At 44.9% G+C, this 26,755-nt stretch overlaps 1 protein-coding gene across 1 annotated transcript in view; it reads left to right on the top strand.

The window, feature by feature from the left end:
• nox5 (NADPH oxidase 5) overlaps window positions 1-26,755 on the top strand; it is a 71,360-nt gene that overhangs the window by 27,162 nt on the left and 17,443 nt on the right. Inside the window, exons 8-13 of the mRNA XM_033050097.1 lie at window positions 3,345-3,527; window positions 4,961-5,093; window positions 11,962-12,104; window positions 19,089-19,133; window positions 19,981-20,105; window positions 22,181-22,265. Coding sequence (XP_032905988.1) covers window positions 3,345-3,527; window positions 4,961-5,093; window positions 11,962-12,104; window positions 19,089-19,133; window positions 19,981-20,105; window positions 22,181-22,265 — 714 coding nt within the window. The remainder of the gene's footprint in view (window positions 1-3,344; window positions 3,528-4,960; window positions 5,094-11,961; window positions 12,105-19,088; window positions 19,134-19,980; window positions 20,106-22,180; window positions 22,266-26,755) is intronic.

Raw genomic sequence — 26,755 nt, 5'->3', positions numbered from 1 at the left:
TGGAGTAGTTCCTGAGGATTGGCGGGTAGCAAACGTAACCCCACTTTTTAAGAAGGGAGGGAGAGAGAAAACGGGGAATTACAGACCAGTTAGTCTAACATCGGTAGTGGGGAAACTGCTAGAGTCAGTTATTAAAGATGGGATAGCAGCACATTTGGAAAGTGGTGAAATCATTGGACAAAGTCAGCATGGATTTACAAAAGGTAAATCATGTCTGACGAATCTTATAGAATTTTTCGAGGATGTAACTAGTAGCGTGGATAGGGGAGAACCAGTGGATGTGGTGTATCTGGACTTCCAGAAGGCTTTCGACAAGGTCCCACATAAGAGATTAGTTTACAAACTTAAAGCACACGGCATTGGGGGTTCAGTATTGATGTGGATAGAGAACTGGCTGGCAAACAGGAAGCAAAGAGTAGGAGTAAACGGGTCCTTTTCACAATGGCAGGCAGTGACTAGTGGGGTACCGCAAGGCTCAGTGCTGGGACCCCAGCTATTTACAATATATATTAATGATCTGGATGAGGGAATTGAAGGCAATATCTCCAAGTTTGCGGATGACACTAAGCTTGGGGGCAGTGTTAGCTGTGAGGAGGATGCTAGGAGACTGCAAGGTGACTTGGATAGGCTGGGCGAGTGGGCAAATGTTTGGCAGATGCAGTATAATGTGGATAAATGTGAGGTTATCCATTTTGGTGGCAAAAACATGAAAGCAGACTATTATCTAAATGGTGGCCGACTAGGAAAAGGGGAGATGCAGCGAGACCTGGGTGTCATGGTACACCAGTCATTGAAAGTGGGCATGCAGGTGCAGCAGGCAGTGAAGAAAGCGAATGGTATGTTAGCTTTCATAGCAAAAGGATTTGAGTATAGGAGCAGGGAGGTTCTACTGCAGTTGTACAGGGTCTTGGTGAGACCACACCTGGAGTATTGCGTACAGTTTTGGTCTCCAAATCTGAGGAAGGACATTATTGCCATAGAGGGAGTGCAGAGAAGGTTCACCAGACTGATTCCTGGGATGTCAGGACTGTCTTATGAAGAAAGACTGGATAGACTTGGTTTATACTCTCTAGAATTTAGGAGATTGAGAGGGGATCTTATAGAAACTTACAAAATTCTTAAGGGGTTGGACAGGCTAGATGCAGGAAGATTGCTCCCGATGTTGGGGAAGTCCAGGACAAGGGGTCACAGCTTAAGGATAAGGGGGAAATCCTTTAAAACCGAGATGAGGAGAACTTTTTTCACACAGAGAGTGGTGAATCTCTGGAACTCCCTGCCACAGAAGGTAGTCGAGGCCAGTTCATTGGCTATATTTAAGAGGGAGTTAGATGTGGCCCTTGTGGCTAAGGGGATCAGAGGGTATGGAGAGAAGGCAGGTACGGGATACTGAGTTGGATGATCAGCCATGATCATATTGAATGGCGGTGCAGGCTCGAAGGGCCGAATGGCCTACTCCTGCACCTAATTTCTATGTTTCTATGTTTCTATGTTACATGTGAATTGTTGAGTTAGACCGTTAAACTGTTGAGGTGTAATTGCTGCAAAACGGCAACACAAGACTGTCATGCCTTGTATCTTGCTCCAGATTCTATTTCTGCAATGTCTTGTGTCCCCCATGTGCCTGTGTCAGGAACGGCATTTATCATAAAGCATGTGAACACTTCACTTCTTCTCCAGAAAGGATGGAGGGTGTTCTTCAGGGTAAACGATATTGATTAAATTGAGGGAGAAGGTTAATGTAGTCCTGCTCAAAGACAAGAGCATGATGAAAGCAGGCTTACAAAATATGTTAGATGTGTACGGAATTTTAGAAAACCTCCTGCTTCCAACGAAGCCAAAAGACGTTGCATTTAATGAAGTAGCAGAATCACTTTAGCCGAGCACCGTCAAGCACATAAGAAACAGTTAAACAAGTACTGGATAGAACCGTGTTTAAGAAGGAACTGCAGATGCTGGAAAATCGAAGGCACACAAAAATGCTGGAGAAACTAGCGGGTGCAGCAGCATCTATGGAGCGAAGGAAATAGGCAACGTTTTGGGCCGAAACCCTTCTTCAGACTGGATAGAACCTGCAGGCTTGTAGGTTAATTGGCTTTGGTAAAGATTGTAAATTGTCCCCAGTATGTAGGATAGTGCTAGTGTACAGGGATCGCTGGTCGGTGCGAACTCGGTGGGCCGAAGGGCCTGTTTTCGCGGTGTATCTCTAAACTAAACTACCCACTAGTGGGATGGTACTTTGCTTCCTGCTCTGTTTGTTTAGTTGCAATTGTTGCTAGGAAACAAGCAGTGGCTTCTGGGAATATTGAAGCAACTATCCAATGGTAAAACAATAATTTGATTGATGTTAAATAAGTAGACACTTAGCGCGTAGCTCGTAACAATAATAACACAATTGTCAATAGCTGATCTGGCATTAAACCATACAGCAGGGTAGATAATTCAGAAAAATTGTGTCAAATGAATGCTATTGTCTGTGAGAGGTGCTGTTTGTGTTTTGCAGGTCATAAAATCTTGACATTATTACAATGTCAGCTGGCTGGCAGATGGAACAATGCAAGCTCTAAACAATTTTTGTACAGTCTGAGAGCATTGAACAGCAGACTCTTAATAATGTGACCACACACTGTAATTGGCAGTTTTCAATCAGTATAGACATCCTCTCCATGAGTACTGAATATAAGCAGTGGCTTTGCCTAGAGTACCTTTACCTCTAGTCAGATGGTCGTAAGGATTGAGACTAAAGGTTAAATATTAAGGATGCTACTTTGGTGCGGTACTATACGTGATGTTGACTTTGAGATTACACGTGAAACCAAGGTCTCTTTAATATGTAAAAATAAAACAAAGTGCTGGAGTAACCTTGCACTGCAGGTCAGGCAGCTTATGTGGAGGGCTTTGCCTGCCCGCTTCCCTCTACAGATGTTGCCTGACCCACTGAGTTACTCCAGCATCTTGCGTTTTTCATTTGTAAACCCTTCCTTGTTTCACCTCTTTAATGGGACTTAAAGATCGATGGTGAAAAGATTCAGGGAAAGTATTCCCAGTGCCCTGCTGAATATTTATCTCTTAATTGTTTTTTCTAAATAAAACATATTATCTTGTCATTTGCACAATTATTAAATTGGCTACTCTGTTTCATATCATTAGCGGTGATTAAACTTGGATAATAGCAGTAAAACATCTGGGAATTCTCAAACGACGATGAAAGCCACTATTTAAGAACAGGATTTTATGTTTTAATCCTGTCACAAAATTAATCGCAGACTGTTTGACATTGAATCGCCTCCAAATGTTTGATCCTATTGTTACTAAGGAATAACTGTTTGCTAACCCTTTTCTTCCAGCTCTTTTATTGGACTCATTTGTGCTACATTTGGGTCTGGGGTTTGTTAATTCTTCACTGCTCCAACTTCTGGAAGTGGTTCGTGGCCTCGGGATTCTTGTTTCTCATGGAAAAAATAGTCGGAATTACAGTATCGCGCATTGGTGGGACACAGATCGTGGAAGTCAACTTGCTGCCATCTAAGGTGAGTAAAGGGCCTGTCCCACTGTACGAGGTAATTCAAGAGCTCTCCCGAGTTTAAAAAAAAAATCAAACTCGTGGTAAGCACGTCGAATGTACATAGCGGGTACGTCGGAGCTTGGGACGTCTCTTAGCAGCTCGTAACGCTAACGGCAGGTACTTGGTAAACGCGGTAAGCTCGTGAAGACTCGTGAAGATTTTTCAACATGTTGAAAAATGTCCACGAGAGCCCCGAGTACCTACGAGCGGCCATTACCGTAATTCTTTGAGTTCCAATCAGGGGAAACTTGGGAGAACTCTTGAATTAGCTCGTACAGTGGGACGGGCCCTTAACTTTTCATGTTTCTCAATGGATATGGGATGGATGGGTAGACTGGATCATTATACAGAAAAAAATGAGATGGAGTGTGAGGTAAATGCTGCTTTGTGTATCTCATCACCTACACTTCAAAGGACAGTGCATTGTACAACTGGACGTAAACAAGAACTGTGAATGCTTGTTTACCAAGGAAAGACACAAAATGCTGGAGTAACTCACCCTGGAGAACATGAATAGGTTACATTTCCAGTTGGAACACTTCTTCACTCTGAAGAAGAGCCCCAACCTGAAACATCACCTCTCCGTGTTCTCCAGGGATGCTGCCTGACCTGCTGAGTTACTCCAGCAGTTTTGTGGCTTTCCATGAATGCAAACGTTTATTTGTTTCCAGATGCTTGAATAAATCAAAGAGGGAGAGTGTTTCAGCCAACATTAGGAGCAGACTGCCTGCCTGCCTTTTGGAAATTGAAGCTGAAATAAGCGTTTCTGAAGGACCCGCTTTCACCACCATTCTTCAATGGATGGCTGGGTGTGAAATATGTAACCTGAGGGCAATTAAATTAAATTATTGATAAGATGTTCATCTGCTCGAGATTGACATCTTGTGGTTAGTCCTCAAGGGCCTGTCCCACCTACGCGATATTTTCGGTGGCTTGCCGGCACCCGTCATAGTCGCAGTAGTGACCAGAAAAAGGTACAACTCTTTGGGTGACTAATCACAACCATACAGGGGTCACGTGTCGACATGTTGTCACGGGGTGACGCCTTTATGGTCGTGAGTAGTCGCCCAAAGAGTCGTACCTTTTTCTGATCGCCGCTGGATTTTCAGCATGTTGAAAAATTTCGGAGACCTGCTGCGATTATGAAGGGTGCCAGCAAGTCGCTTGTGGGACAGGCCCTTGAGATTTCGAGAAGGTTGACAGAGGTAATGCAGTAATATATAACATCACAGAGTTGTACAACACAGAAGCGGATTCTTCCAGCCCGCCGTGTAGCAACAACAAATCCTTTTGCCCTGTGACCGATGGGAGTGGGACAAGTAGATACCAGAGATCAGACCCTTGTTTGTGACACTTTCATGGAAATATCATTCTTAACATGCCCTTCTTAATATTCAGGTAACCCATCTTGTTATCAAGAGGTCGGCATTCTTCCACTACAAGCCAGGAGACTATGTATATCTCAACGTCCCAGAGATTGCCAAATATGAGTGGCATCCATTTACGATCAGCAGTGCTCCAGAACAACAAGGTATGGAGTTCCAACAGAGGGTCTCCGACCCAAAACCTTGACTGTTCCTAATTCAATTGATGCTGCCTCACCTGCTGAGTTTTTACAGCATGTGTTGTTGTTTTTTGTGATGAGGTGCAAATATGCTGCGCCTCCATCATATTTTGATAGCAGATAAAGTAAATTGGAATAGATTAATGAGCAAAGGAGGCATTTTCAAGGTTATACACTCCAAAGTTTCTTGTCGCAAGTTTCATGCAAGAGTTTTCTCGATGCATGATTAAAAGAAAAACACCTGGGCTCAATGTCAAATTGACGTTTTTACCCAAAGGATTATAAACTGCAATAATTTGCCTGGAAGAGCCAATGAAACAGGTTCATGGGAAATTGGATGTATCTTTAGTAAGAGGGAAAGACGATGTGATGAAAGAGGAATGTTTTCCAGTCCCTGAAGTGCTTTTTAAGGGCCTGTCCCACTTGGGCGTCATTTGCGCCTCACGCAGGTGGCGCGCGAGGATTTTGAGAATCCCAAAATCCTGGGGCGCCACGCACTACCGCGTTTCACTGCCTACGCCACCACATCTCACCACGCGCCATGCACGCGTAATGCACGCCATGCGTCGTGACGCATAAATGATGTCGCGTAAATGACACGCAAATAACGCCCGTGGGACAGGCCCTTTAGTCTGAAGTAAATCTTATGCTAATTACCTTCCTATTTGGTTCTCAGCCTATTGAAAACTATGAGTGGCACATACATCATTGAGGCACCAGGCCTTAATTATCCAGTTAGATTTGCATTTGGTCTCTCAAACCTGAAGTGGTGAACATAGGAAGCTCTGTAACTCTGACCTTAAACACTTGAACTGGGCTGAGCTATGAACATTAATTTCACAGCCACTACTGTGACAACTACTTCCTTGTCTGCCTTCACTTTATCTTGTAAGCCCTTAAATCCTGGAGCAACTCAGCAGGTTTAGTTTAGTTTAGAGATACAGTGGGGAAACAGGCCCCTCGGCCCACCGAGTCTGCATCGACCAGCGATCCCCGCACATTAACACTATCCTATACACACTAGGGACAATTTATATTTATACCAAGCCAATTAACCTACAAACCTGTATGTCTTTGGATTGTGGGAGGAAACTGAAGATCTTGGAGGAAATCCATGCAGGTCATGGGGAGAACTCTGTACAGACAAACACCCTTATTCAGGATCAAACCTGGGTCTGGCGCGGTAAGGCAGCAACTCAACCGCTGCACTACTGTGCTGCCCAGCACAGGTCACACAGCATCCGTAGTGTGAAACGGACAGACAACATTTTGGGTCGGGATCCTTTTTCAGACTGATCCCAACACAAAACACTATTTGACCATTTCCTTCACAGGTACTCCCTGGCCTGCTAAGTTCCTCCAGCACTTTTTCTTTTTGTTCAAGATTTCAGCATCAGAAGTATCTAGTGTTTCCAGCCTCTGAATCTTTCTCCTTCGACACACAACACCAAAGGGAAAATTATTCCCGTGAGTTAGATGTTTCGTTGGAACGGTCACATCATTGTTTTGCATCCTGGCTCCACCCTAGTAGCCAATGTAACATTGGGGAACATTCATGATGACAATTCATTTGTTTTCCTCTGACTCACTCCTGGGTATTGTGGGCAATTTTCTACCATTGCAACTGAGCTCAAATAATGTAAAACAAAAGATGGTGGCACCATCGAGTGTGGCTGCCTCGTCTGCAGATGTTTGTCCTTTCATCCTTTTTTAAGATGTTTTAGTCTGTCAAAAAGTTTTGTTTTGGAGGTCTTTTAGTCGTTTTATGTGAGGGGGGAGGGGAAGGGGGAAACTGTTTTCCACAGTCGCTACATGGTCGAGGATGCGTCTTTCCTCTGAGACGCATCTTCGCCCCCTCCTCGCGTCCTACCATCTGGATTGGCGCGGCCTTTCCTGCCGGAGACCGGCCAGAGCATCAGCTTCAACAGTGGCGCAGCACTGAAGTACCATCGCGGAGCGGGCGATGCCTTGCTCGGGTCGCCGTGTTGGAAGCTCCGGAGTGCTGGGACTGCCGACTCTAACATCGTGGAGCTGTGGTCTGCGGAGCTTCCAGCGCTGACTTTAACATCGCGGAGGCCTGGGATCTTTCGCCGAGGTCGCCAGTGTTGGAGCTCGGCCTGTGGACTTCGGGAGCCGCAGTCTCCAGTAGGAAGCGGCCGATTTGAAAACTCCAAGCCGCTGAGAGTGTTCTTCCGACGCCGGAGTACCATCATCCGGCGAGAGGGCCTGAAACATCGGGTCGCCGTTGCGGCGACTGCGGAGGCCTCAATAGGCCCTGACCACGGGTGAACAAGAGAAAGAGGACTGAACTTTGTTGCCTTCCCTCACAGTGGGAAACGTTGTTTCCGGTGTGGGGGATGGTTTTAATGTTTAATGTTAAATTCTATAGTTTTGTGTTTATCTTATTTGTGTGGCTGCATGGTAACTCAAATTTCACTTCACCAATTGGTGTATGTGAAAATAAATGTCCTTTGTCCTTAAAAGCTGGAGTAACTCAGCAGGACAGGCAGCATCTTTGGAGAGAAGGAATGAGTGACGTTTCGGGTCAAGACCCTTCTTAAGACAACATGGGAAGGGCGTTATTAAGCTGGAAACAGTGCAAAGAAGATTTATGAGGATGTTGTCAGCACTTGAAGGCCTAAACTATAGGGAGAGGTGGACAGGCTAGGAATTTATTCCTTGGAGCATAGGAAGCTGATCTTACAGAGATCACGGGAAATAGAAACATAGAAACATAGAAACATAGAATACAGTAGATAAGGTGAAAGCACTGTCTTTTCAGGGATGCCAACATTGGGTGAGAGTTGGGAGTGAGAAATTGCGAGAGACCAAGCCTGAGGGAGCATCGCGACCGGGGGGGGGGGGGGGGGGGGGGGGGGGGGTTGCATACTGTAGCGAGTCTTTTAACTTACACTTGAATGCAATATATATGCTTTAAATTGGATTGGAGCGTTTTTGAAAGGGGGGAGGCTGTGCGATCACTGATCACTGGCCTTGGGGGTACCCGGTGAGGGAGTGGAGCAACCGAGTGGGGAGAGGGTGTGGAAGAAGGGGGTCCCCCCTCCCAGGGTAGGAACTTTTTGAAATTTGATGTATTAAAATCATGTTTTAGTGCACTGTAGAAGTATGATTTCAATGTTTTTTGTATGAAGTAATTTTAAGAGGTAACTTTTTAAGGGGTAACTTTATCCACACAAAGGGTGATGGGTGAATGGAACAAGCTGCCAGAGGAGGTAGTTGAGGCAGGGACCATCCCAACATTTAAGAAAAAGTTAGATTGATGCATGGATAGGACAGGTTTGGAGGTATGGACCAAAAGCAGGTGGCGTAGCTGGGACATGTTGGCGGGTGTGGGCAAGTTGCACCGAAGGGCCTGTTTTCACACTGTATCACTCTATGACTACATTATACCTCCACCATGCATGGATGCTTCAAAATCAAGTGATCGAGTTTTATTGCCATATACTCAAGCATAGAAACATAGAAAATAGGTGCAGGAATAGGCCATTCGGCCCTTCGAGCCAGCACTGCCGTTCAATATGATCATGGCTATTCATCTAAAATCAGTACCTCTTTCCTGTTTTTTCCCCATATCCCTTGATGTCGTTAGCCCCAAGAACTAAATGTAACTCTCCCTTGAAAACATCCAGTGAATTGGCCTGCACTGCCTTCTGTGGCAGAGAATTCCACAGATTCACAACTCTCTACGTGAAGAAAGTTTGTCCTCATCTCAGTCCTAACTGCCCACCCCCCTTTATTCTTAAACTGTGACCCATGGTTCTGAACGCCCCCAACATCGGGAACATTTTCCTGCAGTTTACAGTAAGTGAAAATCTAGCAGGCAAGCAGGATGCTTTCACCAAACCACCCCCATTTGAAGTCCACTATTTTTCCACCGTTTCTAACCCAGTGCTTGGTACTTACTTCCAGCAGCCACTGGTTGTCCTCCGGAATGCACTCTCTCTCCAACACTAAACAAACACACCCAAAAAGTCGCGAGCCACGAAAAAGCAGAGCGCGCCCCGCCCAACCCGGCCCACCGCCGCGACACCAGCGCGCGCAGATACCACCCGAGCGCGACACGGGGCGCCCCCCCTCGAACGCGCGCCACCGTCGGGCGCCAGCCGCGAGAGCCACGCGCGCGCGACGCCCACACACGCGAAACCGCGAGACACCGCGGAGACGGGGAGCGAGACGCGAAACGAGAGAGAGGCCCCCAGCGCGAGCGAGGAGGCGAGCGCGCAGCGCGAGCGACGCAGCGAGGCCCGCGCCAGAGCGGCCCAAAGCGACCCCAACGCAAGACCACCAGCGGCGCGTCAGAGAGCCGAGAGGGCGAGGGGCGCGAGCGGCTGGAGGGGACCAACCAGAGCGCGCGGGGCGGGGCGCGCGGGCCACGAGCAAGCGAAACACGCGAGGGGAAAACACGCGCGAGCGAGAGGCAACCAGGAGCAAGTACCAAGAAACGCACAGGCGCCGAATTGAACGTCACACAAACTCTCCTCTCCCTCACCTTCCCCACCCTCACTCTCCCCCCTCTCTCTCCCCTACCTCTTTCCCCCTCTCCCTCTTCTCTCTCTCCATTCACCCCCCCTCTCTCTCCCCCCTGTCTCCCTGTCTCCGTCCCCTCTCTCTCTCTCTCTCTCCACCTCCCTTTGAGAGTCTGTCCCTTCGGCACAGAGACTCTCACGGCAGCGGAGCTTCCGACGCCTCCGACGGCCCGGGACACTCGCACTGTCCGGAGTGCTCCATGGCTGAAGCTGCAGCGAGCGACTCGCTAGCCGCGCAAATACTCGTCAGCCCCGCAAACTCACCAGCCCCGGCTCCCCGCATCTGTATCCGCCCGCTGCTTCCAATCCCTCCTTCAGCCCCGGCTCTCCAACACCCGCGGACCATGCAGTTTATCCGAGTTTTGAAATTTTCGTTGATCACAGAATTTATCACCACAGAGCGTGAGAGTTTGCTTGAGGGCGTGATTCTCACGCTCAAAGCGTGAGAGTTGGCAGCCCTGGTCTTTTACACAGAGTAGGAGAATCAAGAACCAGAGGACATAGATTTACGTGAGACGGGAAAGATTTAATAGGAACCTGAGAGACAACCTTTTCACACAGAGATTGATGGGTATATGGAATTAATTGCCATGAGCGAGTTGAAGCAGGCACTATAACAACATTTAAAAGACATTTGGAGAGATACGTGGATAGGAAAGATGAGAGGGATATGGTCCAAATGCAGGCAGGTGGGACTAGCATAGATTGGGAATCAGGGTCAGCATTGGCAAGTTGGGTTGAAGGAGCTGTTTCTGTGTTGAATGATTTGAGCAGCATGTGCAGAGATTGAAACCTGTAACGCTTCAGGTTGATAACCTTCAATCAGAATGGAAAAAAGTCTGATGAAAGGACATCAATCTGAATCTTTTACTTGTTATTTCTCTCTTCACATGCTCTGTGAGAACCTCCAGCAATTTCTGTTTTATTTAATGCATTAGAATTGACATTGGATCGCATTGGTCTGTTTGGCCTCGGGTCTTTCCTGTGGGCATGTGTGTGGATTTGCTACAATAATCTATTCTCCTTCTGATGAGCAATCACAATACTGCAGGTGTACTCTCAACATCTTCTCACCTTTTGAGCGCGTACTGTGGACTGTGATTGCCTTATTGGCAGTAGTAAATGAAAGCAAATCTGCCAGCCAGAATATTTTAGCCAAGCATTTGATCTTTATGTGTTTATCAGCAGGTAGAGTAGACAACAAAAACCCGCCATTCTCTAACACAGAACCTGGCCACAAAACGTTTGCAACTTGGATAAGATCAAGCAGGTCAGAGGGATCCTCGATGCTTCTCAGCAGTGTGGATGGGGAATTATTCAATGATTCAATTATATTATGTTTTCACATGTACCTACGTCAGTGAAATGATTTTTAAGAAGGAACTGCAGATGCTGGAAAATCGAAGGTACACAAAAATGTCTACCTTCAGTGAAATGATTTGTTTTGTATACAACCTGGTAAAATCTTACAGTAGATCTGTACGAAGGGGGGCACAGTGGTGCAACAGTAGAGTTTTTGCCTGACAGCACCAGAGACCCGGGTTCGATCCTGACTATGGCTGCTTGTCTGTATGGAGTTTGTAGGTTCTTACCATGACCTGTGTGGGTTTTCCCCGAGATCTCCGGTTTCCTCCCACACCCCAAAGACATGCAGGTTTGTCGGTTAATAGGCTAGGTATAAATGTAAATTGTCCCTAGTGTGTGTACATAGAAACATAGAAAATAGGTGCTGGAGTAGGCCATTCGGACCTTCGTGCCAGCACCGCCATTCAATATGATCATGGCTGATCATTCAAAATCAGTACCCCGTTCTGGCATTTTCCCCATATCTCTTGGTTCCCTGAGCCCCAAGAGCTAAATCTAACTCTGTGTTGAATACTGCTAATGTGTGGGATTGCTGGTCGGTGGGCCGAAGGGCCTGTTTCCGTGCTGTATCTCTAAACTAAACTAAACTAAACTAAACTTCACCAGGACAGTACACAAGAGTCGCCATGTGTCTGGTGCTGACAAAGTTACAAGAGTTCACTGAACATTTGGTAATCTGTAATAAGATTGAAAATAATATAGATATGAAAATGTGACCCATCCACCTCCTCATTCCTGAGTGTCTGAGGGAAGGCGTGGATAATCCACAGAAGGTTGTGTGGGTGATGGTGTGCCAAGCTTGCTTCAAGCCATGCGCAATGAGCAACACCTAGTGGCAGATTGTATCTATCCATTGAATCTGAGCTGTTGCTGGATTGAAGAGCGCTGGTGACTTTGATGTTTGTGGTTGCTTTCATCCACAGACACTATCTGGCTTCACATCAGGTCCCTTGGCCAGTGGACCAACCAACTGTACGAGTACTTCCGTCTACCTGGGCAACCGGGCAACGAGCCAAAGAGGCTGACGAGAAACCTGCGGAACAAAAAGCACCAGAAATGTGCACAGGTCTGCCCTCCCCTTCGTGCTGTTTCCCAGTTCCTCGCCAAAGCAAAATTAGTCCTTTGCACACAGATCTATACTGTTGCCAATTTTCCAACTTTTTTACGATTGAAGTAATTGATTCCTATTTTAGTTCCTACTTGGTCGCCGTTGTGCTAAGATTTATCTCTGACAACCATATTGTTACTTTTCCTTTGCAAACAATCTGGTAATTGCAGCAGCAATGTCACTATTAGCAGCAACACCAGGATTAACTGCTAACAATGTGGGGATCCAGCTGAAATGTGCTTGTGTAATCAAGCCTAATCCAATAGGCCAACACAATAGACAATAGACAATAGGTGCAGGAGTAGGCCATTCGGCCCTTCGAGCCAGCTCCGCCATTCAATGTGATCATGGCAGATCATCCCCAATCAGTACCCCGTTCTTGCCTTTTCCCCATATCCCTTGACTCCGCTATCTTTAAGAGCCCTATCCAGCTCTCTCTTGAAAGCATCCAGAGAACCTGCCTCCACCGCCCTCTGAGGCGGAGAATTCCACACTCACAACTCTCTGTGAGAAAAAGTGTTTCCTCCTCTCCGTTCTAAATGGCTTACCCCTTATTCTTAAACCACCTGACTCACTGGCTCAACTTTCTGTTGGACCAATGTCAATTCCTGGCTATCCCATGGGAAAACTCCCCCCCAAGATGCCCTGTCGCCAACTACATTCTAACATTCCACCTACCTTGTACCCAATGACTTTCTTCTCCAGTTTCCTTTTACTTTACTAAGCTCTGCTATATTTCCCATTCCAATGGTTTAGTTTGGTTTCTTATTATTGTCATGTGCTCCAAGATACAATGAAAAACTTCATATGTTATGGGGCAAATCATACACACATGTATATAAGGTAATGCAGAGAAAATAAACAGTACAGGATATAGTGTTACAGCTACATAGAAATGCAGCTGTAAAATGTGCAAGGGCCACCACAAAGTAGATTGGAAGATCAGGAATTCATCCATAACATGTGAGAGGTCCGTTCAAGAGTCCGATAACAACATGGAAGAAATTGTTCGTAATCTGGTGGTATGGGGAGGCAGCTTTACGTGGACTGGGCTGCATTCACATTTCTCCTCATTTTCTTGCAGTTTGGGGCAGAACAGTTGCCATACCAGGCTATAATGCATCTTAATAAGATGCTTTCTATAGTCCTTCTGTAGAAATCAGAAAGAGTCATTAGATACATGCCAAATTTGAGGAAGTAGAGGCATTGGAGCACCTTCTTGTGGTCAATGTGGAAGGACCTGGAACGATTGTTGACAATATTGACCTAGAAACTTGCCTGCATCATAAGAAGATAAGAAAATAGGAGTAGGCTACTCTGCCCCTCAAACTTGCCGCACCTTTCTACATGATCATGGCTGATCTGCCCCAAACCTCATCTCCTCTTCTGTGCCAATTCTTCATAGCCCTCAATTCACTGATTTTACAAACATTTTTTGTAACTTCCTCTTTAATTTCCACAGTTCTCTGGGGTAGAGAATTCCAGAGATTCGCCACCATCTGTACAATGTCCAGACTGTGTCCATTTCTGTTTGAGGGTCATGATCTTTAAGAAACATTGGCAATGTTTGGCCCAGAACTGATAGGTTGCATTTTTTTCTCCGTCCATGAATGTTGAGTGAGATTGCCCAGCAGCATCTTTCAAATGAGTTGGTCCTCTTCCTCGTGTAGAAGGGAACTGCAGATGCTGGTATATACCGAAGATAGACACAAAGTGCTGGAGTAGCTCAGCTGGTCAGACATTATCTCTGGAGAAAAAGGGTGGGTGACGCTTCGGGTCTGGACCCAACCAGGAGACTGAAGAAGGGTCCTGACCTGAAACATCACCCATCCTTTTTCTCCAGAGATGCTGCCTGACCCGTTGAGTTACTCCAGAACTTTGAGTCTATCTTTCGTCCTCATACTCCATCATTATTTCATATTATGCAACGATCACCATCCAGACAATGCCAGTTAAAAATAATGTACTTTTAGGGGCTGTCCCATTTGGGCGACCTAATTGACGAGTTTAGAAGAGTTTAGGATAGTTTGAAAAAATGTCATGTTGAAGACCAGCTTCGACTAACTTCGGGAAAATTGGACACCGAATAGTGGAGAGTGAAGACGACCTCCTTCGATCTCCTTCGACCTCCCTTCAACTATGATGAAGACTATCTATGACTACCTTTGACTCCCTTCGACCACCCTCGATCACCTACGACCAACATGCCGACCTACTACGACTAAACCTACGAGTAAAAAAAGTATCGATTTTTTTCCATGGCGACCTTTTTTTATTCGCGGGCATTTTTCAACATGTTGAAAAATACACCGAGACCTAGCTGAGGCCTCGAGTACACGGGGACTACTCTTGAGCATGAAGGAGAGTTACAAAGACCTCCGACGACCTTGTGTCGACCATGCTGCGAGTATGAGTCGAGGGCAAACTCGGCAGAACTCGCGGATTAGGTCGCCCAAGTGGGACAAGCCCTTTCTGTCACACCCACAGCTACCAGTTTTCAGCATTGCTGTTCCTATTCCAATGCATATTATGCCTGTCTGAAATAGCCTTGTACCCCACAAGAGCAGACATTGACTAACTAATTAGAACATCACTATGTTCCCTGTTCCTCTACCTCCTGCAAGATCCCTTCCATTCAATCCAGGCCAGATATTTGACCAATTCTTGGAAAAAAAATAAAAAAATCTCAGACCGATGGACAATTAATTACAATACCTATGCTATTAACCCTTATTGAGCTTGGATGAAGCACTATTATTTAATCACATGATATTTTGCATCTTCTGCTTATATACTTCTGGTCAGCTTTCACATATCAGTTGTGGGAGTCCACCATCTGGAGAGCCTGAGATATATCCCAGGAGAACGTCAGGCGATGTTAAGTTTGCACATATTACTGCTCCCTGTGTGTTCCTAGGCAACAGCATATTGAGAAATTCAGATGACACTGATAAATTACTTGAGCCTTAGCCTCTGGGTTAACAATGGGCAATAATATTAAATGGCTGAGAGTGAGGGAGCTGTCTGCTTTCAATGGATTGTAATGGAAATAAACATCAAGAGACCCACTTTAGGCTATTGTGATGTCAAAGTCTATCTACAGTATACTTTGTGGCATCATGTCAGCATGTGCCTGCTACAATATATGTTACTCCACCAGCATGCTAGCCTGTATCTAGTTCACTCTTAGTTCACTGCAGTCAATGCTCACTCCTTCCTACAGTATTTGGTGTGATCCATTTATGCTTTACTGTCTTCAGGAACACACGATCAACTCAGCTGGCTTTCACGATTCAGTCGCAACCAACAAGGATGATAAAGTGGAGCTGACGTCTTATAAACAGTGCAGGCGATGTCATAGTGAATCCTTGGAAATCTCCGTCGAGGTGGAGGGTGCGGATGGACCTCAGCCCAGGGAGGTATGAAGCAGATGAGGAGAATGTGTTGCATTAGAGAACAATGTGTTGATGGGATGGGAAGAGTAAGTGGAAAGACACTATGCAGCTATTGGGATGAGTCTAGTTTAGTTTAGAGATACAGCACGGGAACAGGCCCTTCCACCCACCGAGTCCGCGCTGACCAGCGACTCCCGCACATTGCCACTATCCTACACACACTGGGGACAATTTACACATACAGCAAGCTAATTAATTTACATACCTGTACGTCTTTGGAGTGTGGGAGGAAACTGAAGATCTCGGAGAAAACCCACGCAGTCACGTGGAGAACGTACAAACTGCGTACATACAGCACCCGTGGTGGGGATCGAACCCGTGTCTACGGCGCTGCAAGCACTGTAAGGCAGCAACTCTACCGCTGCGCCACCGTGCTGGAAATAACAAGTTATTAGCAGGACAGAGAATCATTCGTCCACAACTATACACTACGTCACTGTATCCCTGTAGATGAATAATTAATATAAAAGTAAAAGGCCCCAATAAGTTAAACTCTATGGAGGCTCGAACACTTGTTTAGCACCCTGGGTGTATCTGATATCTCAAGGAGAGCATTTTCTATGTGTAATGTTGATTCTGTTGCTATCGTGAAGCACTACAATCATCTTTAGGTAATCAATTTTAAACTTAACAAAATAAAGAAAAAAGCAATGCCTTTGTAGTATGATTCAAGTTTCTAATATATTCAAAAACAGATTCAAACAATAATCGTGGCAACCAATCTGTGGGCAGCAAGATCCCACAAATATCCGTAAGATCTGGTTTCATTGTCATGATTGACCAGGCCAACTAGCCTAGCTTCTTTACTAATGCCATGAGATCTTTTATATCCTCATGAGAGAGCACTCCCAAAAGTGCAGCATTCCCTCAGTACAGGGGCATCAGCCCAAAATGTGACTTGGTGTCACAGCCTTCTGAGCAATAGATGTTCTCTGCTGTTATCAACAACAGACTCTGAGCTTTTTGCCATTGAGGAAACAGAGAAACATTGAAAATAGGAGTGGGCGGTTCAGTCTTTCTGGTTGAAGAAGGGTCTCGACCCGAAACGCCACCCATTCCTTCTCTCCAGAGATGCCGCCTGTCCCGCTGAGTTTTTTATGTCTATCTTTTGTTTTTTTGGCTCTTTGTTTCCTATCTGCCCACTGGTTCCGTGTCGATGTCAGTACATTACATTCAATCACATGTGTTTTAACTCTTGCCTGCTAGTCAATTAAAAATCGTATTCAAAAGAAAGCACCCGAACTGTGCAGCAAATCCCTCAGTGCAGTGGTGGAGCACCAGCCACAAATGTTGTGCTCTGAGGTGGAACTTCAATACAAAGCCTTTTGTACCACAGTTGTTGGCAGCTGTGAGTAAATACCAGACTCTGTTGCTATTATTTCTGCAACTAATGTTTTCTAGGCTTTTCAGCTGACTGCAGGTTTACTTATTAATTAGTAATTCTGAGTCAGGAGGTTCGTGGGCTCAAATCTCACTCCAGAGATTGGAAGGCAAAAATCCCGACTGCTTCTCCTTTGCTGGCTGAGCCTATTGTTAAACTCAAGGTCACTGAAGCACTGCAGATCTCTTTTAAGTATCTTAAAATGAAAAGAGAAAATCAACCACAGACGTCTGTACTGGCAGAAAATTCTGGAAATATATATGTCGGTCCATATTAATATTTGCAAGATGAGGATATGTTAACGGTCAGAGTGAGACCCACACCAACACACTTTCATGTCTTTATTTTTTTGCTGTTTTCAAATGGTACAGAAACAAAAATAATGACTTAACCAAGAAATGCCTAAAGCAGTTGTTCATCAAAGAACTTAGAAGTTTTCCTGCCATGTTCTTTAGTTCTGCAGTATAGCAACTGTATCTCCAGCTGTACACTGCTCTTGCCTGTATTGCCAGGAGGACCTGCTTTCATGTCATCATTTTAAGTACCATTCTTTCCTCGTTTGTATTTGAATGTAATTTCCTCCCCATTAGTTCTGCTAACGTTAGTTATGTGCCATACTATTCTGAGCCTGACATGCTGAAGTTGTCCACAAGGTGGCAGACAAAACCAGCCTTGGGTGCCTGCCGTCCCTTTCAAGATGTCCCAACGCACGTTGTATCAATGAAAGGCTTTTGAGCTGAAGGCACGGCGTAATATTGGTGAACGAGCAGCTAATTGTGAACAGTAAAACAGTATTGTGTTGATGATTGGATAGTGTTTTGTGGCAGAAGGATAAATGTTGGCCAGATCACCAAGATAACCTGGAGTGGTGTCCAAGGTTCATCCAATGTTCATCCAAGGTTCATCTAAGGTTCATTGAAGCTTCTCAGTTTCTCTGAACATTATAAGCATGTAAAGTGAAAGGAAATCATGTGGATTGCTAGATGGTGGAAGGCAGGAATGTGGCTATTTGGAGGTGCCAACCCCCAATCCCAACAACTAAATGGATATCTATCACCCAAGAGCAAACACAAGAAAATGCATAGATTGGAAGCTTGGACTGTGCAGGATTAGTGTGGTTGAGTTATTGCAGTTATATAGAGTGCTGGCGGGACCATCCCTGGAATATTGCGTACAGGTCTGCTCTTCCAACTAAACCACAATCTCAGATTAAGAGCTCAGCTTTTCCAAATTGAGATGAGAAGAGATTTCTTCAGCCAGAGGACAATGAATTTTGATGTAAGTCTCCATGTAGGAAGTTTGTGGGACCTCAGTTGCAGAATTTATTCAAGACAGAAGTCAGTAGATTTTTGGACAGCTGGGAAAATGATGGCTATTCAAGTATCTGAATAGCCTACTTTAGTTGAGAGCTCCAGTATGGAAACAGACCCTTCAATCCACAGTCCATGCTGACAATCAATCACCCATTCACACTAGTTCTACACTATCCCATTTTCTCATCCACTCCTTGCACACTAGCGGCAATTTTACAGAGGCCAATTAACATAGAGACCTGCACGTCTTTGGGATGTGGGAGGAAACCGGAGCACCCATAGGAAACCCACGTGGTCACAAGGAAAACATGCAGACTCCACACAGACAGCACCCGATTTCAGGATCGAACATGGTATAACACACAAACACAGTAGCTCTGTGAGGCAGCAGCTCTACCAGCTGCACCACTGTGCTGCATGTTTTATGTTTCTTATGTTCTCCCAGCTGAAGCCATTGCATCAACAGATGAGGAATGCACACACATTACATAATGACACTTTGTCCCTGTTCTGTCATTGTTGATGGAAGTGCACATGAAGAGATGAAGATATTGGCCTTCGTTCCAATACAATTCAGGGTCAGTGATAAAACATGCCCAGTCCCTTGAAGTGCAGGAAGCCAATGGCCCTCCATAGCAGTTCCAAATTGAGATGAGAAGAGATTTCTCCATTAACCTCAAGAGTGAATACATATAGGAAGAAGGGAAGACATTTATGGAGGGAAAAGAAGACTTGTTGAATCTGTAGAATCCTGTAATTTTATCTCTTCAGTAACGAAAACCTTGTTTTTAAGGTGTCCACAAAATTGGGCGAGAATCATCAATACTGCAACATTAAGGTAAAAATCAGTTTCTCACATAAAAAAAAGGAATCTCTGGCATATTAGCACATCTATCAGGAAATTACTTTAAACTAGTGTCACTGTTACCATGTATAGAAACACGCAGTACGTTTCTACACAACAAGATCAAACAGGGTGCTATTTACAATCAAGCTATATTTTGACAATGTCAAATTATATTTTATTCCCTTCCCTCCTGCAACCCCACAAAAAGGTCCTTAGTTCAATTTATTATGTTGTTAAAAGATGTAGAATTGGCGAGGTTGTAGTCAATGAAGAGTTAATACCATTCCTGGGCAAAGCAGTTTCGGGCACTGGGTTAAATTGACTTTGGAGGAAGTGCAATATAGATTTACTAGACTGCAGCATGAACTCTTAAGGTAAAATTTCAAGTTCAGTTAACAAAGGTTATAGGTGTATTACCTGATCTTGAGTGTGATCTCAGGAATGAAATTAAGAAACACTTTCACAAAGCACCTGGCGTTCTTTTTAAGAGACAGACAATTGTAAATTGAAAGTCAAATTTAAACCCATTACTCATCCTTTATTAGAACCGCATTATAGGCATTATAGGATTTGGGATTGTGGAGTTAGGTCACAGATCACACTGAATGATGGGATAGGATTTAGGGGCTAGGTCACCCTGTTTCTTTTCCATCTTCCTAGTTTTTAAATGTTTTTCATACTCCAACACATATTCATCGAGATAAATTAAATAGGAACATTTATGTCGGACAAATAATTTGACCATTCTGTGTTTCTCTTTAAGAGGAACGGTGCAATTTTAGCAAATGTTTCCATCTGTAAATGTGTTCCCTAATGAATGTTCTGTGCTCCTTGCCAGTGCTACATTGATGGTCCTTATGGGACTCCAACCAGGACAATCTTTACCTCAGAGCATGCAGTGCTGATTGGAGCTGGAATAGGTATCACCCCATTTGCCTCTATTTTACAAAGCATTATGTACAGGTGAGTTCATATCACAAGCAGCGGTATTAATAGTAAATATATCACTCTGTTCTGTGTCCGTTTGTACCAGGCTTGGTTCATCTATTTTAGCAAACCATTATCAAAATCAAACACTTCACAGGTGAAGGCCTGGAATAGAGAGCGTTTAGGATCAGAAGGCACAGCCTCAGAACAAAAGGACATACCTTTAGAAAGGTGATGAGATGGAATTTCTTTAGTCAGAGGGTGATGAATCTGTGGAATTCATTGCCACAGACAGCTGTGGAGGTCGTCATTGTGTATTTATATGGCACAGATTGACAGATTCTTGATCAGGGGGTTATGGAGAGAAGGCAGGAAAATGGGGGTGAGAGAGAAAGATAGATAAGCCATGATTGAACAGGGGAGTAGACTTCTGTGAGAGTTCCCATAAGCAGCAATGGAACAATGGCCAGGCAATCAGTGTAGTGGCAATTTAAAGCCAAATGGCCACTACAATCAGCTAGACCTACGCAAACTGGAGGATAAATACAGGGAGAGGGAAGGAATCCCTTCTTCCTTTTCATGTGGTGCAATGGGATTGATTTATAACTATCTCTGTCCCTTGGTTGAAGCTCTCATCTGGAAATTGTCAACTGAAGTCCAGCAGAAATCAGAGCAGGGCAACCATTACTCTGCCCCGACAAGCATCCTTCAGCTTCACCTCTCAGTGTATTTCCCACCGGAGAAGCTGGTGGGAAAGATTGCCATTTCCCATACCGAGTAACCTTTGGTCTCTCAAGTCGGGGCGGGGGGGGGGGGGGGGGGGGGGGGGGGGTAATTATGTGGTGTAAACACACGTTCCGGATCTGAATTAACATCCCCAAGGAGATTATAATAATAATAATAATAATTTTTATTTGTTGGGCGCCTTTCAGACATCTCAAGGACACCTTACATAGATTAACAGGAATATAAACATATAATCAGAGTAAAATAAATAATAACGACATCACAGAGACACAAACTAAAAACAGAATTCAGTCCAAAAACAGAAAATCAAAAACACAATGTGAAGAGAGAGCAGCGGCAGCCAAAGCGCGCCAGCGTCCACTCTCCCTCCACGGCAGCCATCTTGGACAAAGACTAACAGGATTACATTACAGACAAAAAAAAAAAAATCATCCCCCCACAGTGGTATCCACTGTGGGTGAAGGCACAATGTCCAGTCCCCACCCCAAGTTCACCCCCAAGTCAGGCCTATTGATTATAATGAGCATGGGAACATTACATTTATCTATCTTTATGAGTTGAAGAGTTTTATGCACTATTGCTGTCTATTATGTTCAATCTTGTCCTGGGGAGATATTTGTCTTTGGTCACCAGGACTAAGCATAAAGTAGAATATTGACCTTAAATATTGAATTCTCCACATTTGGTTCGAATGATGTCAGCGGGATTGAATGCATAAAGCATGCGCAATCAGGGAACAATATACATCAATGCATTTAGTGGTGGCAGAGAAGGGTGAATATATCCCCCAAAAGTCTTATCACATCACCAGGTTAGAAACGGTGATGTTTGATGGTACTGTACGTTGAAATATTAGCTATGGAACACAGAGGTTTCCACCCATTCAATTAATTTGAAAATTATGTGAATTTTGCCAAATTCTTTGTGTCACGTAGAGACACAAGAAACTGCAGAAGCTTGAATCTTGTGCAAAACACAAAGTGCTGGAGGAACTCCGTGGGTCAGACAGCATTTGTGGAGGGAATGGACAAACAACGGTTCAGCTTGGGGCCCTTCTTCCATCTCGACAGACGGTGTTTTGAGTTGGGATGCTTCCTCAGACTCCTGAAAAAAGAGTCTCAACCCGAACCATAGTCTGTCCATTCCCTCCACAAATGGTGCCTGACCCGCTGAGTTCCTCCAGCACTTTGTGTTCTGTGTGACGTGAAGCTTTTTACTGAGAGAATTGAATCTGAAGATTCACCCGAAGGAAAGTTTTCATTGAGTTTTCCTTTCACTAGATATTGTTGTGAATGCCTTGAATGTTTCCTCTTATAAAAATGATGATCTCAAATCGGTAATTAGGCGCCTCTTATGTATTTCAGGTATCGCATGAGCAAACAGAATTGTCCCAATTGTAACTACTCCTGGTGTGAAAACGTCAAGGATAATGAGATGAGTCTGAAAAAGGTAACTGGACTCACAAGAGGTAGTTGCCCTGAGTTGCCAAACATCTCGGGTTGGCTTGGGATCACTGGAGGTTAAGTGTGGTCTTCTTCAGTTCTATATCACCTCGAGGACTTTGTTGTGAGCAGCCGGCAGCATGGTGGTGCAGTGGTAGAGCTGCTGCCTTACTGCACCAGAGAGTCACGTTCGATCCTGACTGTGGGTGCAGCGTGTATGGAGTTTGTACATTCTCCCCGTGACCGCGTGGGTTTTTGTCCGGCTTTTTCCCCCCACACTCCAAAGACGTACAGTTTTGTAGGTTAATTGGCTTCGGTAAAGATTGTAAATTGTCCCCAATGTGTAGCATAGTGCTAGTGTACTGGAATCATTGGTTAGCGTGGACACGGTGGGCAGAAGGGGCCAGTTTTTGCGCTGTATTCTTGGGATAAAAATCACAGGAGAAAAAAAAAAGTTTTAATGAGGGCAAGGTAACAGATATGACATGTAGAGTTTAGCAATGGCCTTTGACAATGTCCCACAGAACAATCTGGTTTAAAAGATTAGGGCCCATGGAATTCCGGGCAAGTTGGCAAACTGGATCCAATATTGGCTTGCCAAGTGGTAGAGAATTACTTTTGTGATGGGCCTCCAGCCTCCAGTCTAGAAGCATTGGCACTGAGCCACTTGCTGCTTGTAATGTATTGGATGTGGGAGGTGTGATCACAGAGTTCGCAGATGACATGACGATTGTCGGAATTGCTGATAATGGGGACGAGTCTTTGGCTGCAGGAAGATATTGATCAGCTGGTGAAATGGGTTAATCAATGGCGGATGGCATTTACTCCAGAAAAACGCAAGATGAGGGGGTGTACACATGAGGCCGGGACATACACCGTGAATGGCAAGGTCCTGGGAGTATTGAAGAACAGAGGGATCTTGGAGAACAAGCATATGGATGCTTGAATATGGCAACACAGGTGGACAACATGGCTAGGGTGGCATGGGGACGGTGGCAAAGGTTCATTAGTTGGGGCATTGAATACATTTGCAGGGAGATTATGCTCCATCTTTATAAAATCCTGGTCAGAATTCAGTTGGAGCCCTGCATGGAGTTCAAGTCACCACAAGAGAGGAAGGATTTGATCGTACTGGAGAAGATGCAGAGAAGGTTCATCAGAATGTTTCTTTGGGTGGAAAGGGTGCAGTATGAAGAGGGACTGGAGGAGCTGGGTCTGTTGTCCCTGGAGGAGAGGAGGTTTAGAAGTGACACGAGGAGCATCAATAGGGTAGCCTGGAGGAAACTTTCCCCCATCTCAGGGTTAGGTAAAACTAGAGGATATAGATTTAGGGTAAGGGGGGAGGAGATTCAGAGGGGATGTGACGGACAACTTCTTCACCCAGGGGCTGTGTTGCGGTATCAGATTAACCTACTCACCTGTACGGCTTTGGGATGTGACAGCAGATTGGAGCACCCAGAGGAAACTCAGGCGGTCCAAAGGAGAGTATGCAAACTCCACACAGAAAGCACCGGAGGTCAGGATCGAACTTGGGTCCCTGGGTCTACCAGCTGCGCCACTGTGCCACTTTGCACACACTTGTGTCCTGGCCACCTTAGGGTTAATATCGAAATAAACCTGTCAGCTCCTGACAGTTAAATGTGTACATTTAATGTCTCTCAAATGTTGACATGTGATCGGAATGGGCAATCGGAGGTAAATATCCTTCTCTAACCTCAACCTTTCACATTCTGGTCGGCTTATTGAAACTAGGGATGAAATTGAGGCCACAACAGTTTTCTTTTATTTCTGCGTAGCTTTAATTGTGCGTTTTAATGAGAAAACCACCTTGCAGCTGTCTGCAGCTTACACGCTTACCCAGTGGGCATCCGAACTCCAGCTGGGTCTGAGATGCTCATTGCATGAACTTTACTGCGCACCATGCGGTTAGGGTGGCACCAGCCCATTGCAACACGGCACTGCCAGAGAACAACCGCTACCTATTCAATTAATAGGCTGGGCCCGCCTCGCTTTGTGTGAGGCATTAATAGGCTTTGTGAAATCACTAATTGAGTTGGCACCAGCCTCTGGGAGAATTGGGGACTGTGATCTGCGAAGAATACAACGATATGCCTGTCAACGGCCTTGACTGTCAATGTGAATGGAACAGAACTCGCTTCACGGCGAGCCAATACCATTCAAAAGCATCTCACAAACGGCAATTAATTAATTAATTAATGTTATGAAATACGAATGGGTGTTTTCTGAAAGCAACAGACTTCGGTGGAGATTAGCAGGGAGCAGGAAAATGGTTAGGAGATGGTGATTTAAGTGAAGAATCCCAGCTGTGTCAGAAACCATAAGAAATAAACATCTGTGGTTCATATTTCAAATAACAAAAGCGTTTTCTCCCCCCTGTGCCCTTGAAATGTTGTAGATTGGTCACATTCTGGATATTTTCAAAGAGCTAAATGTGAAGTGCTAACAGGCTGATTATTGAAAAAGAAAGGCTCCATTGTCACTCCTCATTTCTGCCATCATCCACACTCACCCACAGCCCAGCCCCCAACACCACCCCAACTCTGCTCCTGAAATCTACACACATAGATCCATGTGCACTGTTAGCAGGGATAATTAAAGAATTTACAGTTCACCCAACAGGCCCATGTTTTTGCTCCAACCTTTCTTCATCTCGTACAGACCATGTTTCTCTCTTTCCCTTCTTCCTCATGTGTTTATCCTGCTCCCACTTAAACACATCTCTTGCCTCGAGCAGGGGAATCGAAAACCAGAGGAGATAGGTTTAAGGTGAGGGGGAGGGATACTTTTTACAAGTCACAGTGAGATGCTTTATTTTGCATAAATAGGCATACAAAGAATCGCCACGTAGAGAGGACTCCCCCACCCCCCCCACCCCCTCTAGTTCTCGATGGAACTCCACTCTGGGCCCCCCTTTGTCCTCAGTTCGTTTGCTCGTGTGTCAGATGACGTGTAGCTCGCTGTTGGCTTCTGTCGTCGTCCAACATGTTGGCAGAATTGGTCGCCCGACCCGTCACAGAGTGCATCGTGTCGTCGTTTCTGGGGGGTGGCCACGAGGCGGCTTCTGTCATGATCCCCTTGTCCTCGCTAACCTTGGGGCAATAGATTTAATAGGAACCTGACCACCAAGGTTCACTAAAACCATTTTAGTTTTTGTCCTTCAATTGCTCACAGCAATTTCTGCAATTTGCTTCAAAAATTAATATTATTCAAATGTCCTTTTGTTTTGGTTTATTATTGTCATGTATACCGAGGCACATTAAAAAAAGCTTTGCTTTGCATGCTATCCAATCCAATCAGATAATACTTTACATATATCCAATCAAGCCAAACTCAAGTCCAATAGATAGAGCAAAGGGAAAGATGCAGAGTGCAGAATATAGTTAACTACTTAAAATGGTGCTGGATTTACAGGTATAAAAGAGATTTAATTGTGTGGGGTAATTGTATTGGATGATAGTAGATCCTCCACTGGGACCAGCATGCAAAGTGTCGCCACACTCTGGCACCTTCTTGTATGAGTTTTATTTGTGACGTTCTCATATTATCGGGTCCTGTTTCTAGTCTCGGTTGTAAGTAGAACCATTTTCCTTGAATGTCACTTTATCAAACCCCATTCATAATTTGAAAGACTTTTATAGTCTCAGTCTCAGTTCAACCCTTTCTATTGGGTTTGAACCCAGAGCTCTGATCTCATTCTGGTAAATCATTTTAATATATTTTTCCCTGTGAATAGAATCATAGAATTGTTACAGCCCATTGAGTCCCTACAGGATGTTTGTTGGGTAATTCAGGCTGACCTTTTGCTATGCTCTTCCCCTGTGGCTCTGCAGATATTCTTTCATAAGGTTTAACTAAAGTTCTATACGAGTTTAACATCTCAGATTTCGATTCTGTCTCTCTTAAAGTGAACCGCACTCTTTGTTTACATTGTGGCCTTAACAGTGCTGTTATTTATAGTGTTTTGTGCCCCCAGTTTACCTTGTTCTATCGTCTCTAAACAATTATATTTCATGATGTGTGGAGTGGAGTGACCTAGCCCTCTTTCTCTTGCATATAGCTGCCATAGAATTGATGGACTTCTGTGTTGTAACCTTGTGGAGACTCTGTGAGGATGTAGTGTTATTTTGGACTTTAGAGATACAACGCAGAAACAGGCCCTTCGGCCCACCTAGTCCGTGCCTACCACTGATCACCCCGTACAGTAGCACAATCCTACACCCTAGGAACAATTTAGATTTACAGAAGCCAATTAACCTGCAAACCTGTACGTCTTTGGAATGTGGGAGGAAATTGGAGCACCCGGAGAAAACCCTCCCATTCACAGGGAGAAGGTACAAACTCCGTACAGACAGTGCCCGTTGTGAAGATCGAACCCGGGTCTCTGGCACTGTAAGGTAGCAACCCGACTACTGCGCCACTGGGGCACCAAATTTTTATTCAATTACACATCATCTGCATAAATTTCATTGATATACA

Source organism: Amblyraja radiata, chromosome 34 (assembly GCF_010909765.2).
Source record: "Amblyraja radiata isolate CabotCenter1 chromosome 34, sAmbRad1.1.pri, whole genome shotgun sequence".
Lineage (NCBI taxonomy): Eukaryota > Metazoa > Chordata > Chondrichthyes > Rajiformes > Rajidae > Amblyraja > Amblyraja radiata.
The sequence above is the reverse complement of the archived record's forward strand: the minus strand, read 5'-3'. Positions and strand labels throughout refer to the sequence as shown.